The 13,910-nt window shown below is 34.5% G+C and overlaps 1 protein-coding gene across 6 annotated transcripts in view; it reads right to left on the reverse strand.

The window, feature by feature from the left end:
* The window catches only part of unc79 (UNC-79 domain-containing protein), a 36,874-nt gene that overhangs the window by 13,386 nt on the left and 9,578 nt on the right, over window positions 1–13,910 (reverse strand). For 5 of the 6 annotated variants that reach the window (XM_085189804.1, XM_085189805.1, XM_085189802.1 and 2 more), the window contains 20 exons: window positions 13,249–13,351; window positions 12,779–12,927; window positions 12,309–12,414; window positions 11,895–11,995; window positions 11,377–11,544; window positions 9,999–10,079; window positions 8,859–8,996; window positions 8,102–8,248; window positions 7,658–7,794; window positions 5,674–6,013; window positions 5,128–5,338; window positions 4,434–4,604; window positions 4,182–4,298; window positions 3,781–3,913; window positions 3,278–3,409; window positions 2,711–2,816; window positions 2,101–2,401; window positions 1,749–1,830; window positions 990–1,095; window positions 470–562 (listed from right to left, as the gene is read on the reverse strand). In XM_085189804.1, the coding sequence (XP_085045930.1) occupies window positions 470–562; window positions 990–1,095; window positions 1,749–1,830; window positions 2,101–2,401; window positions 2,711–2,816; window positions 3,278–3,409; window positions 3,781–3,913; window positions 4,182–4,298; window positions 4,434–4,604; window positions 5,128–5,338; window positions 5,674–6,013; window positions 7,658–7,794; window positions 8,102–8,248; window positions 8,859–8,996; window positions 9,999–10,079; window positions 11,377–11,544; window positions 11,895–11,995; window positions 12,309–12,414; window positions 12,779–12,927; window positions 13,249–13,351 (2,922 nt within the window). The remainder of the gene's footprint in view (window positions 1–469; window positions 563–989; window positions 1,096–1,748; window positions 1,831–2,100; window positions 2,402–2,710; window positions 2,817–3,277; window positions 3,410–3,780; window positions 3,914–4,181; window positions 4,299–4,433; window positions 4,605–5,127; window positions 5,339–5,673; window positions 6,014–7,657; window positions 7,795–8,101; window positions 8,249–8,858; window positions 8,997–9,998; window positions 10,080–11,376; window positions 11,545–11,894; window positions 11,996–12,308; window positions 12,415–12,778; window positions 12,928–13,248; window positions 13,352–13,910) is intronic. The other variant, XM_085189806.1, reaches the window with a different exon arrangement.

Consider the following 13,910-nt stretch of genomic DNA (forward strand, 5'->3'; position numbering starts at 1 on the left):
GGCAAAGCGCGGCGTTGAATTTGCCATTCAACATGCAATGCCTCCAAAATTAGGCGGAAAGTGGGGTACGGAAGTGTCTATTATATATTATATTGAGAGCAGTGTCTTAACACTAGGTCTAGTCTAGGTCTTAACACTAGGTTTACTGGTTCCCTCTGCCTACCCTGATACAGTGGGATACGTGAAGCTAAAAAAACGAGGCATTATCGGGGCCGGCGCAAGTCTAGTGTCAACTGACCTCCTGACAGTTACCACGATTAACCTCCATCAGACTGCGTACTCATTTATTTCAATACATTGTAAGGAGCACGTGGCGGCATTTAGTTCCGCCACTCAACACATAATGCCTCCAGAATACAGCGGAATGTCTTAGCACTAGGCTCTCTCTGCCTACCCTGGTACCTTCAAGATGCAGAGTGAAGCTAAGAAAACTATAAAGGTTTTACCGTTATTAAACTTGCAAACTTACAATTTTGTTCATTTGTGGGTATGGAGACACGACCGTGGACTGGTAGCAGGTGATGGGCGGGTCCTCGTAGTGGGATGGCTCGTCGAAGGAACCCTGAAATTAATATACATAATATTATCTTTTTTTTTATTTTTTACTTATAGTCAAGTCATCTTGGCTCAGTGAAACAATATCTGACTGTATAACTATGCTTATGTATTCGATTTCGCATAGGTAGAGTGAATTATTCTCATTTCTCCGCTGGTAATACATAATGTGGCGTTAAGTTCAAAATTGGGCAGTACTTAAAGAACAGAGTATAGATTTCATTCTGCCCACCATTCTGCTACATGCGAAATAAAGCTATTTTTTTCTTTTGGTGAAACAAAACGCGTTGAGTAGACATACTCAATATAAAATATTTTGAAATAGGGAGCAAAGGTAAAAATAGTGTCTTGACATAAAAATATCTCCCCGCATACTCTCCTATGAGAAAGCGTCAAGTAACAAATCCGCCGGCAAACGAATGAATAAAGTTTACCGGCGCAGTACTCCCATGCACGGTGGTATCAGATTTGTCGCTGGTTTCAGGTATGGCGATCAATTCACTTTCAGATGATTCTTGCTCTAGGCTCCATTGCTGATATCTATGGAAGTTATACAGTCATATCATTTTTTTTTTTATTAATTGTAAAACTTTTATAGATAAAAAATAATGACCAAGATCGAAGAAGAATCGCCTCGAGGATTCGGTGGAAAGAGGGAAATGGAAGTGTTTTAATGGGAAACAAAATTTCATAACACTAGGATCTCAGGGTCTCTCTGCCTACCCTGCTATGTGCGGTAGTTCCATACATTTATATCCTTTAATATTCTCGGTAATATTAAAAAAATAGTGGTAAGGGAGGTACGAGGAGACCTCGTCGCTTCTTGATTTTGGAAAACACAGTATATCAAAGATACTGGAGGAGGGTCACGTAAAATGCATGAGGATCCCCCGGAGGGCACGTATGAAGAGGTTGATGATAGTGGACGAGGCGAAAGAGGTATGTAGAGAGCGAACCTTAGCGTTTGGCGCTCCGTTCTCTCTGACTACCCCGCTAGGGATAAGGCGTGAAGCTATGTATGTATGTAAATATTCTCGGTCAGAGTGACTAGATAATGGATAATTAGCAATTTTTCTAGTTATTTTGAAATATCAGGAGTGGTAAATTTAAAATGCATAAAAAAAGGATTTAATCCTACAACCAACGAGTAAAGTAGGACACTATACTCTTGAGATGTAATTTTGATTACTTACTTAGCGGGTTCCGGCGGGTCGGGCCAGTGTGCTGGAGACTTAGCTGTCTGTTCCTCAACCGTTATTGGGTTTTCACGATTATCTATAATATACGTCAATATTATTATATCAGGTAGCTTTGTAAATATAAAATAAACTCTATCTCAAATATTTCAAGTACTTCGTGTGTGTTTTAATTATATTTCGACGTAATTAGAAAAAGAATCTAAAAAAAAAATATATATTCTAACAAATTAAGCCACAAAAACAGAAATAATAAATAAAACAATCACTAATCTTCATTCTTTTTAAATACAATCACTCAAATTAATCAATCTCCATACAAATAAAAAATATAAACAACACAACTAACCACGCCCACGTTGCTGCTGCTGCTGACTATACTGCTGCTGCTGCTGTTGCTGCAACAGCAGCACGGGCGGTATCCGCTTGCAGCTATGGTGCTGCGCTTGCACCGACGCCAGCACGGATCGTATTAATGCACCAGTTGCCTCACATTCCGTATAATTATATTTATAGAGGATAACTAATAGAGACATGAGCCAATGGCGGCGCACATGTGGCTGTAATGCTGACAGCGAGTGGGTCGTGTGTTCTGTGTTAGCTGGTTGAGTTTGAGTGTGTGTTTGTGTTTGTGCTGGGCGGATGCAGTGCTGTAAATAGAAAAATAATCCTGAATTAGTTCATAATTGGCTGAATAATCGCGTAAGCAATATACAAAAACGAACGTACGTCGCATTGATAATCTCCTCTTTAAAATCGATTCAAAAGTAACCATATAAAGTAGTTTATAAAGTAATATAGTAATTTTTCACAAATAATATTTAGTCACTTTCACTTATAAAGTGCGTTATACTATACTAGTATTTTTAATTAATATTAACATTCTGAGAAATTTCTAGTGAAACAGTTTCAAATAATTACATTATCATTTTACTGTATAAAACTAACTAACTATTAACCTGTAATAACATCAAAGTGGGCTCAACCATGGTGGCCCCCATCACGTGATTTTGATCCAACACTTGCGGCAAGTTCGCCATGAATGCGTTAAAAATTGATGATAGTCTGTAAAAGATATTTAAAATTAAAAAAAAGCAATAATATATTCATTTATTGCATTGCGAAATTTCGAGAAGGTGCGCATGGAGTGCTCAACAAGCCCCAAGAGGGAAGAAATTTAAAATAATTCGTTCCCCGAGTATAATACTGATAACAATTTACATTATTTTTATATATAATTTTATATATGTATATAGAGAGTCTTAACATACTTAAGCCAAGTTTTATAGATATTACGTGAATGAACCAGAAATAATTTAAAAGAGGTAATCTACATAAATACAGAATAGCTGAAAAGCATATGAATCTAAAAGTGATGGTTATCCTTTGTTCCTCCACTCAAGATCCAATATTATAAATTCAAGCGTGGAGCGGAGAATGGGATGTCTCAACACCAGGATATCTCTACCCACTCTTGTATCAGCGAGATAGCGTGTGAACCTGAAAAAATATATTATGTCACTAACCGTAAAGTATGTGGTGAGATAGTAAAATATTTCTCTACAGTATTATAACCGAGGAGTAAGAATAAGTGACGTAGCACCAAGTCTTGTGTTTTACTTGTCGTTTTATCTTCGGTTGGATGTGCTTGATCCGCTCTGAAACGACGTTTAGAGGTAAGTACAGTACGGTAAACGAGTCATGGCCGTGGACATAATCAAAGGAAAGATAAATTCTAATAATTAATATGCTCAGCCAACTACAGCTAACTTCAGGGCGATTACTACTCGTCAATTGCAATGGGTACATTTATTTTATTATCTCAATTAGAAGAAATGAGGAAGTATAAATGAGCTATTTATCTCTAATTTCTCTCTGCTTTACTTATGCAAAAATATTTTTTCGATTCATAGTTTTCATTGATATATTTCTTGATATTAGTGCGTTTAACCAAACAAACTCATCATTTACTCTCAGTATATTATTATAAAGATACTGAGGTATAAAAAAATACAATTGTTAAAAATACCTGGAAAGAAACTGCATCAATAAAAATACTAATAAGTTATTAGTTTCTTTATCAGCCTCCTCCACGTCTACTGCTTTGGGTAACACTGTTGTTAGTGTTTCATCTGATCTTCCCGATAAACTATGCATGCCATCTGGAATGAGTAAATACATATAATATATTATGTATATTTTAATATGTTTATAAAATAATAAATTATCATTCGTAGCAAACAATGTAGCTTAATTAGAACGTATAGCCTAGTGCAGAGCGCTTGGACGATAAATGAGGTTCAGGTTTGAGTTTCCCTACGTCTTACTTTTTTTAAGTTCTAAATATATATACTTTTATATAATTTTTCATGAATATAATTATAAATATTTGACTTTAATAAGCTTCCAAAGTAATTGATATAAAATTACCATGAGTATTGTTAGTCCTAGGTGTAGCGAGGCCAAGTCCAAAACGTGATGTCTTCCTTTTGAGTAATGGTGCCGAGTACTGCCGAGGATACACTTTTTCACGATCTACCGTTGTTGCTATAGATAAGAGATATAAAATTATTTTATGTATGAATGAATGGAATCATTAAAGAATAGTATAATAAATACATAATTTGATATAATAATTTTTAAACAATTTTATAGGAAGGAATTTTATGCCACATTACTAACCAGCATGACAATGCACGTTCATAGCCTGAGCGGGCACTGCGGCGGGTGCCGATACAGTGCGTTTGTACGGCCATTTAGCTCCAAAGGAGGCAGCCAGAGACCTGGCAGTACCAGTTCCTGAGTGCGCCGTGAGGCGTGCTAAGGCAGCAACACGAGCACTACCCGCTACATCTGAAAAATAAAAAAAATTATAATGTATGCTAAATGAACAGGAGAGGAATAGCTGCCAGATACTTATATTAGAAGCTATTTTGGCGCGACGGTTATAGGTTCGATCTTTACTAGTGAGAACGATGATATTAAACATATATTTATTTCTCCGTTGAGTTCCACCACTCAATACATAATGTCTCAAAAAATTCAGAATGGAAGATTCCTCTTTTACAAATAAAGAGAATTAGAAATAACTATGTCAATATAAATATTTTTAGGCAAGTATCGTATACATAATCGTCGTGCATATAGTCAAATGTTCTGTAACTGTCCCTTTCGTTGCCAATTATTTGATTCATTTATTATAAATAATGGTTATCAGTTATAATTAATTAATCACTTAACTTTTTATGATTTTTATCAGTTAAAATTATTTGATTCATTGTTATAAATTATTGTTATTAGTTATAATAAGTGAATCAAATAGTTTCAAACATTATCAATGGACAAAAATATGACAAAAATCATAAGCACAACAAACCTCTCAAATGTGTATAGTCCACGGTCTTGTCCGCCACCTGCGCGTGCGCGTGCGCCTCTAGGAACAGCGTCTCGAAGCGGTTGAGGAAGAACTGCCAAGTGAGGATGCGGCGGTCGCTCAGGGTGTTGTGCAGCTGATACACCGACTGCAGCACCATGGGCCGATCCACCACCACCAGGTCGAACTGCGTCTCCAGGCAGTGGAGGAGGAGCTGAGGGAATGAAAGTAATTCTGCTATCCTATCAATTATAAATGTAAAAGTTTGTGAGGATGGATGTTTGTTCCATTTTCCATTTTGGATTTGGATGAAATTTTCATATTTTATACTATAAAGTTCCATCTAAGATGTTATATAACTTATTAATCACATTTATGTAAAGATTTTGTATAATTATGCTGTAACGTAACGATAAGAGGCTATTTTGAATACAAAATGTTTTTAACATTTGTTATCTAATTTTCGCTCTGAATTTTATGGTCTTTTTTTATTCTTTCGGCCTTGAAAAAAAGACTAGTTTATAAATAAAATAAAAAATATCAACATACTTCAATAGCATCGTCATGTATCGTCCCCAAATACAACGTAGCACGCTGCGCCACGTACACGCTGACATCATCCATACTTGCTATCAAATAGCAAAACGCCGCAGCCAAAGCAGCTTGCAGGGCCAAACTGGCTCTCACAGGAGCTGGATCCACAAATCTGACGAGCACAGCTACTCGTTCTACAGCTGTAAAGCGATGTGCTGGGTTTGGGTGCTGGAAGGCATCTCGTAGTAACGTGCAAAGGACATCCGCCCCTCCAGCTAGTGTTGCGCAATGTAAGAGTACGGGAGCGGCTACTGCGCTTATGTGTGATTGGGCAGCGTCACATACACCCCATAGACTGTAGACAATATTATTGTTTATAAAAATAATAATTCTCATAATTACTTCTGAGCCGTGTGCACATACACTTACATACTTATAAGCATGTTTTGCATTCCAGTATCGATATCATGTTTCAATTGGTAATATAGAGTTATACGGAGAAGCAGTTTCATTTATATTCCCTACTAGTGGACACGCGCAGCTTCGCCCACTTATTTTCACCCTTAGGGGGTGAATTCTAAAAAACCATGAAACACGTATTCATTATAATATTTTAAAGTCTCTATTTCAAATTTTATAAAAATCGATGCCGATTTAAAAATTTTCCCATACAAACTTTTAAACCCTATTTCATACCTTTAAGGTTATTTTTTTTCCAAATCTCTTAGTGGATGTCTAGATTACAAAAATAAACGAGATTTAAAGAAAACTTTCTTGACAACATATAGAACGTTTAGAACCATAAAAGATCAGCCAAATTATATAAATAATAGTAATATAATCTATATATATAAAAGGACTTGTCCTCACTGACTGAGGTAAGACGCACGCACAGCCGTAACCGCTGTGCGTAGAAACGTGAAATTTGGACAGATGTTTACTTTCATAATCTGGACATCCACTAAGAAGGGATTTAAAAATTTTAACCCTAAAGGGGTGAAATTGGGATTGAAACTTTGTATGGAAAAAAATTAAATCGGCACCGATTTTTATAAAATTATAAATTCAGACTCTTAAAAATATTTAATTGAATACGTGTTTCACAATATTTTAGAATTTACTCCCTAAGAGTGCAAATAAAGGGTTGAAAGTTAGTATGGAAAAATCATTAAATCGCCACCGATTTTTATAAAATTTGAAACTTAGACTCTTAAAAATAAATCATTGAACACATGTTTCATGGTTTAATAGAATTCCCCCCTAAATAAGCAAGCGAAGCAGCGCGCGTCCGCTAGTATTTTATATATATAAAAGGACTTGTCCTCACTGACTGAGGTAAGACGCACGCACAGCCGTAACCGCTCATGGTAGAAACGTGAAATTTGGACAGATGTTTACTTTCGTAATCTGGACATCCACTAAGAAGGGATTTTGAAAAATTTTAACCCTAAAGGGGTGAAATAGGGGTTCAAAGTTTGTATGGAAAAAAAATTAAATCGGCACCGATTTTTATAAAATTTGAAATTTAGATTTTTAAAAGTATTTAATTGAACACGTGTTTCATCGTTTTCTAGAATTCTCCCCCTAAGGGTGCAAATAAGGGGTTGAAAGTTTGTATAGGTTTTTTTTAAATCGTCACTAATTTTTATAAAATTTGATATTTAGACTCTTAATAATATTTAATTGAACATATGTTTCAAGGTTTTCTAGAATTCATCCCCTAAGGGGGCAAATAAGGGGTTGAAAGTTTGTATGGAAAAATCTTTAAATCTCCACCGATTTTTATAAAATTTGAAATTTAGACTCTTAAAAATATTTCGTTGAACACATGTTTCATGGTTTATTAGAATTCACCCCTAAATACGTAAGCGAAGCTGCGCGCGTCCGCTAGTAACTATATAAGAAGTGCAAATTGACCGGGCAGTTGATTCGGATAAACGATCGTTCAGCTGATCGACGTTCGGATAACGGAACCCTGTGGGGTGTTGACAAAACTTACTTCTCAATAAGCAAATTCTCCTGACACCATATCAAAAACCCCTTGTGTTCAGCCAACGCGTCAGTGTTCAGCACTAGCACTTGTAAACATTGGAGGAGGTTGTATAGGACGTCTGGACGTTTAGTATTTTTTAATTCCTGAAAATAAAGGTTCCATTTTTACATTAATTAAGAATTAATAAATTAATTAATTAAAAATAATTAATTAAGAGGTTATTTATAAATAACTATCCAGAGCAGAGGGAATCTAGTGTTAAGACACTTCGTTCTTCACGTGCCGCCTAGTTTCCCCGAGTAGAAATTGAAACACACAGCCGTCGCGTTTACAGGCAAGCGCTGTGCTACTACATCACGACTGCTCTAATATATTTTCTTGGTTATTAATATTTATTAAGTAAAATATATTATGCAAAAATAACAATTTAAAATAATAAACCAATATTACCTGCAATAATTGATGTATATACTGCAGTTCCTGGGGCAACTCTTCAATGCAAAAGTGAAATTTACCAGCTGAAGTAGGCCAAAAGTTAGCCATATCATCTTCTACCGATTCCCCTTCGTGTTCCCCCAAAAGATTTGGTGTTGACACCTTTTATAAAAATTAATAAATTATATAACACTTTAAAGACAACGCAGGTAAAAATCTTTACAAAAAGAAAAACATTTTTTACGCTATGTTCTCCAAAAGATAAAAAATATGTTAGTTTGTTGCTCGAGGGAAATGAGAAAATGTATAGTTCTTATTTTTGTCTTTACACGATTGTCGTATTTATTTTGAATGCGATTTTTTATTTTAATTATGCACATAAGTGTACAAAAATCTTTTTAGAAAAAATATCAGTTAAGTTGTCTCACATAAAAAAAACTAGTCAAATGCGTGTAGGACTCGCCCATCGAAGGTTCCGCATCAATTTCAGGATTGTATGAATGTTGTTTGAGTTTACACTCGTAGGGTATATGCACTCATTTTGTATGAAATTAACTACAAATGTATTTGATTACTATACTTTTATTGATTTTTAATTGCGTTGATTTAGAAGCTTGATCTTTCCTGAGCTTCATAGACCTGAATATTTGATATTAACTTCAGATTGATACCTCCACGTCACGTCATCTCGAGATATATGAGGATATAAAGGTTTGGTTTTTTCCTAAAATACGACACCCTAAATGAAATAAGGTTAATGAACGTATCTCACATTAGCGGTGGCCGTGGCGACGTCGGTGTCGGTGAGCGTGATTGAATGCGCGGTGGCGACGGCCGGCTGCTCCGCGGGTGGCAGCGACACCGCCATGTCCAGCTGCTCCGTGATCGTCTCCACCGTCGCCGTCATTATCTTTGCACACGCTTCATATTATTACTAGCTCCTACTTGTTGTGTGTGACACTGACACATTATAAATGCCAGTGTAACTGACCACAAGTGATATAATAGTCAAATAGCCTAACCAATACACAAAGTATTTTTCAATTAGAACCAGTAGTTCCTGAGATTGGGGCATTCTAGCAAACAAACAAACAACAAACTATTCAGCTTGTTAATATTAGTATAGATTACATAGAACTTTGTCAATTAATCAGTACTGGGTTAAGGGATTTGTGAAATCAATGTGGCGAAATATAAATCTAGTTTATAAATGTACATGGATTTCTAGAATAAGGTTTGTAGCCATAAAATTGTCTATTAATTATATATAATATTCTAATTACCTTTAAATTACATTCAATGTAAGTAATAATAAGTTAATGATTTTATATTTAAAAATACCATTATTAGTTAGTTCCTAACTGCATAAAAAATTAAGTTAAATTAAAAAACATAAAGAAATGCATTAGTTTCTGCTTTAATCTATAGTATAAAAGTATCTAAGTTTAATTATATTTTTATGACAAAAATCCTTCTAGAAACTAAGTATTAAGGAAAAATTCATTCACGTACATTATTATCGAATGGCTTCATTATGAATGAATTTAATATGTATTTTTTAAAGGCTGAAAAGGATTATATAAGAAAATAATTCAATTTATATTCAATTTAATCAGTAGTCATAATCAAAATGAAGCCACAATCTAATGTTATCCATAGAATATATAAAATCTTAAAGAAAAAATATAAAAATTTTACAAAATGAACAAAAATAAGTGACAAAATTAAAAGAAAAAGGATGAAGAAGCTGTGCTCATGAAAATTTTGACAACACCAAGTGCCACAACATTCATGTTAATAAAAACCAAACGAAAAACCATACAAACTCAACCCAACAATACTTAAAACCATATTTGAAAACAACTTAAATTTACGTTATAAAAGGCCAAATAATATAAATATATTAACGTACTTGCGTGTCGCCAGACGATTTAGTGAGGGTGGCGTCCGAGCCGACGTCGCTTATTAGTGACAGTTGCATGAAATGAACAAACTATACATCTATTATGTACATACTGGCCTCGTCTCCAGCATCCCCTTCCCTTAGATTTCCCCTAGAATGTTGCCAATCTCTCTCCCCTTTATCATCCACTCCCCCCGAAATATCCTTGTCTATCGTACTAAATTTTTCCCACCACCTCAGATTTTTCCCACTTCGCCTACGGTACTAACTTTCCCTAGATCTTCCTAAAACTCTCGACAAGCTGATTTGGTGTATTTTTCCTAAAACTCTCTGCTAACTGACTTTGCGAGTGACCCATCACTACAGTTGGTATCGATCGCAAAGATAAAATAAATAATCCTTGTACAAACAAAATATTCATCAACAACATTTATTTGGATAAAGAGTATTATTTGTTCAAAATATTTTGTCTATAGCAAACAATTGATAGAAACACAGCTTTAAGAATGTTCTAGAAAGGGAAAAGATAAAAAATACATATAAATAAATAAAATAATTAATAATAACAAGAAGAAATTGCAAAGTGTAGTGTATAAGATAGGATAGCTGTATCTCTAACTTGGAAGATTTACAAAAATCTAAAACACACAATTATTTTAGAAAGAAATTAGCAGCGTTCTTAAAAAATCACTCCCACATCCACATTTATTATATATTATACAAATAAAAAAAAACATATTTCAACGGTTAATTTATTTTTTCTTTTATATTCTTATTTATATTTCATCGAATGTAGGAGCGATGAACAATAAACATGCAGCCGTATAAGCTACAAACATATTTTTTTAATAAAATTTAGTACAAAATTAATATAATAAAGATATTCATAAATAAATCATGTTGAACACACAGAATGGGTAAAGCGATGCCAATAATGTTTTTTTGTACAAGTAGAATGATAAAACGCGACTAATTTCTACGTTTACTATATTTTTACTGTAAAACTAAGAGCTTTTCTTCTTAATTTGCGTTTAATCTATAATATTCTAAATGATTTTAAAACTATATATTTTTTAATCTTTACATTATTTATAGAAACTCGAAAATGTTGTAAGTCTTTCTACATGATTAAATCAGTTGTAATCAAATAAAAAACGTCGGGCTCTTAGTTTCACAATTAATTAACCCCCTACCCTCATCCCTTACCCAAAGTATAACTTAGAAGTATAATAGTGGCAATGTACAAATCTGGGACTGTCATAATAAGGGAATAACGGAACATTTCTTTATAGGGATTTATAGGAAATTATTTTTTTTGGAAAAAGAAAATCTTAGGTTGTAAAATCACATATTAAAGTATAAGAGATAGTATTAAACATCAACTCACATGCGGCATATGTACAAGGACGCCACCGACACTGGCCTTGTCTACTAGAGGATGGGCTATCGGCATTAAGGCGTCTGCTGAGTTGGCTGGAGTGCCCCCAGATTTGCTTCTTTCATCTTCGGAAGGTTTCGATTTGGTCTGTGGGTCCGACCAATCTTGTAGAGATGGCTGGAAGAGCGTCTATATTAAATGGGGTTTTCATAGTTTGTATAGGAGGTAACAAAAGATTTAAAGCAACCAAAGATGTAAGTAATATAAGTTCTAAGCTTTGTAACATTACTTTTTATTAAATGAAAGTATAATTACTACGCATCAAAATGTTCAAGCACATTTTCCGTACTAGCGTATGGAAGATGTGCCATCAAGAACTGTAAATGACACTATAGTATGATTCACATTAAAAAATGGGCGGTAGAGCCCCAACACGACCGTGTTACTCTTTAACTACTAATAGAGAGGAGATGGAGGGGAGCCTCTACCTCCTTGGTCAGCTTTGAGAGCTTCCCTCATATATGTACCTCTCTGGGGGGCAGCAGCGCACGCACAAGGCGCACGGCGAGCGCCTGGCACAGCGCCGCCGCCGAGCAGTACGCGCACGCACCAGACGCCACGCACGTGGCTGTAAACACGCACTATTTTAAATACTTTCTTTTATTTTCTTGCTATTTATATATAGGTATAAAAACATAGTTATTTTTATCGATTCAGAAGAACTGCCTTCTGAGCCGGTGGTAGCTTTGTGTTCCTTCGACGATTCGAAAGTGCTTGTAAAAGTCTATTTGAATAAAGAATAATTTGTATTTGAATATGAAAAAAGATAAGGCAAACGAGCGTACGGGTCACCTGATTGTAAGTGATCTCCGCCACCTACGACCTCGTGTAATACCGGAGGAGCAGATTTATAATCTAAACCAATAATATGTAACACTCACCATGTTCAATAGTGTTCAATTGATTTGACTTTAACATAAGCCGAAGGAGCCTTGTTACTTCACTGCTCACATTTTGTACATTTAGACGATGTTGTTGCAGCTCCATCTAATAATTTAAAACACCAACAATTAAATTATAAATTAAAATTAGCCAAATTCTGAATTTCTATAGGAAAACTTAGAACTTAGAAAAAAAAAACGGATCACTTTGTTGTCTGATTATCTGCCTGTAAGTATGTCAAGACCATTTATTTCATGATAGCATGAATATCTATATAGGTCAAAGCACACACACACACACACATATGTATATATATATATATATATATATATATATATATATATATATATATATATATATATATATATATACACAGCATTGTAGACAGTGGCCTGAAAAGTACCCACGACTCGATCGAATCTACCACCATTCCATATACAGTCTCCACATGTTATTCCATATTATTTACCTGCTTCAACAGTATATCGAGCATAAGTATACAGCAAGTGAGGTTCTGTGGTTTCATCTGGTCATCTTCGTCTTTATCGCTCTCTTTCTCCTTCTCGTTGTTTGATGGAGTTTCGGTTTTGTCTGTTTCTTTATTAGTTTTATTTTCCACTGAAATTGTTAAATTTATAGCTTTAAAGATATTTTTTAGTACACAATCATAAATGATGTAATTATCATCAATAATAAAGGATGATGTAGAGCACTTAGCATATATATGTAGATATTTAACTATGTTTGAAAATTATTGTGAACATTGTAATGTTGTATTATCATAATTTATAAATTCACTTAACACTGGTATCTCATTAGTCGGTTGAAAATGACAGATCGAGCCGCACCATGTATGATTATTAAGCTAATTTATATAATAAATATACAGACTTGGTTTATATATTTTACACTACATAAATACACACACATATAACTCACCTGTAGGTGCTTTTACTAAATTTTCAGGCATATTGATAACACAGAAACTGAACAGCTCAAATAATGTGGAAAGCGGGATTTTGACTTCCAATAGAGATATGGTCTGGAAAACATTTGTTTTTTGAAATCAAAATGAATTTAAATTAAGAATAATAAAAATATTGCATGTTAAGAAGTTTCTGCTTCTTTTTACAATTCACAATTCTCACTAAATTCACTCTAACTATAGTTATAATTTCATCTAAACAATGTTAATGTAAGTTAACATTAAAAGGCTGTCGTGGCGCATAAGAAAGCGTTTGAACTTAAAGGCGATGTTTGTCGACTCGATTCATCGTACATCTCAATTCAAAGTATCAATTCTTCGTTCTGTTAAGAATGTTTAATATAAGCCTGGTTTCTAATAATAACAATGTAATCACCATGCTACCGTCTGGTTTCAGGATCTTAGCTAATGGCACTTTAGATGAAAAAATTTTACAAAATTAAACTAAACATCAAAACAGAACGCACAGACTATCTAATAATATCTTCTTCTTCTTCCGTGCCTCGTCCCCTTATTTAGGATTGGCCCCTTGTCGTATTTCGGCACCAAGTCAGATGATCTTGGATTATCCCCACAACTAATTTTGCCTGTGCCACATCTTTAGCGATTGTTGTCC

This window comes from Heliconius melpomene, chromosome 9, assembly GCF_056956725.1.
Source record: "Heliconius melpomene rosina isolate 202511_hmr_F chromosome 9, ASM5695672v1, whole genome shotgun sequence".
Classification (NCBI taxonomy): Eukaryota; Metazoa; Arthropoda; class Insecta; order Lepidoptera; family Nymphalidae; genus Heliconius; species Heliconius melpomene.